General features: G+C 36.3%; 1 protein-coding gene across 1 annotated transcript in view; it reads left to right on the top strand.

The window, feature by feature from the left end:
* The window catches only part of TLK2 (tousled-like kinase 2), a 145,847-nt gene that overhangs the window by 16,583 nt on the left and 128,131 nt on the right, over positions 1 to 1,133 (top strand). Inside the window, exon 2 of the mRNA XM_012659640.1 lies at positions 267 to 349. Within this exon, the coding sequence (XP_012515094.1) occupies positions 269 to 349 (81 nt within the window). The 5' untranslated portion in view covers positions 267 to 268. The remainder of the gene's footprint in view (positions 1 to 266; positions 350 to 1,133) is intronic.

The following is a 1,133-nucleotide window of genomic DNA, read 5'->3' as shown; positions in this document are numbered from 1 at the left end:
TTTTTTTTTTTTTTTGCTGTTAAATCAGAACTAGGGAAGAATAAGTGGCCCTCATTGAAGAGGACTTCTGAGCCGTTTTATAACTTTAAATGTATTACTATTTGATGCAGCACATTGTAGTTTACCACTTATATGCTATATTCACTTGAGGTTTATCTGTATGTGACCATTCAGTGAAATCATTACTGTGAGTTTTGTCATAAATAAAGTTGGTTCCTCACATTTTAGTTTTATGGTTTCACAGCCTACTTTTTCTTTTTCAGTAGAAATGATGGAAGAATTGCATAGCCTGGACCCACGACGGCAGGAATTATTAGAGGCCAGGTTTACTGGAGTTGGTGTTAGTAAGGTGAGTAAAATGATGACAGTGAACACTATTCATATTCATATTTGAATTTGAACACATTTTTAAAATGATGAAGAGCAATTTGGGTGGACCATTCTGATAGATTGCAGGGGAGAAGATTTGGTTCATAGGTCTAATGAACTTTTAAGTCCTACTAGTCATTCTGGTAATCATTTAATAGTACATTTGAAGGTGTTCTGTATGGGAGTTTATGTTTCTTTCTCCTTTCTAATATAGGAGAGGTTTCTCATGGGTCTGTTGCAAGAATACTCACAGGATGTGTATGTAGATTCTATGCCATATTTTGTTAAAACTTCTCAGTCACCCAGAAAGAAACTTAATTATAAGCCATTGCCTGGCTTCATTACACTGGACTTTTTGGGTAGTTACACGGTAGAGTATTGAAAAATCTGCCTCTGCAAAGTCTTGTCAGTTCTCCAAATCTGCAGCTCAGCAGATCGTTCCTGCTTGCACCCCCAGACTGCTTTCTCACGCCACCTATTTTTCCTTCTTGTTTACTGTTTTTATTTTTGTTGTGAGCACATAAAATAAGATTAGGCCCCCATTAATGGGCAGATACGAAGTTAAGTAATGTTATGACTTGCTGTGCAGCCTTATGTAACCGCTAGTCCAGCCTTTTGCGCTCCTAGGATGATTTTGGTACAATATGTAAAACATTTTAATACAGTATGTAAAGTATATTTATGATGTTTTATTTAAAACCTGCATCAATCCAAGATTGTCACATTGTTTGGACTTGAGAGGTGTGAACGTGTAATGTTTTCGT

Source organism: Propithecus coquereli, unplaced genomic scaffold (genome assembly GCF_000956105.1).
Source record: "Propithecus coquereli isolate 6110/MARCELLA unplaced genomic scaffold, Pcoq_1.0 Scaffold119, whole genome shotgun sequence".
NCBI classification, from domain to species: Eukaryota; Metazoa; Chordata; class Mammalia; order Primates; family Indriidae; genus Propithecus; species Propithecus coquereli.
This window is presented reverse-complemented; position numbering and strand designations above follow the sequence as displayed.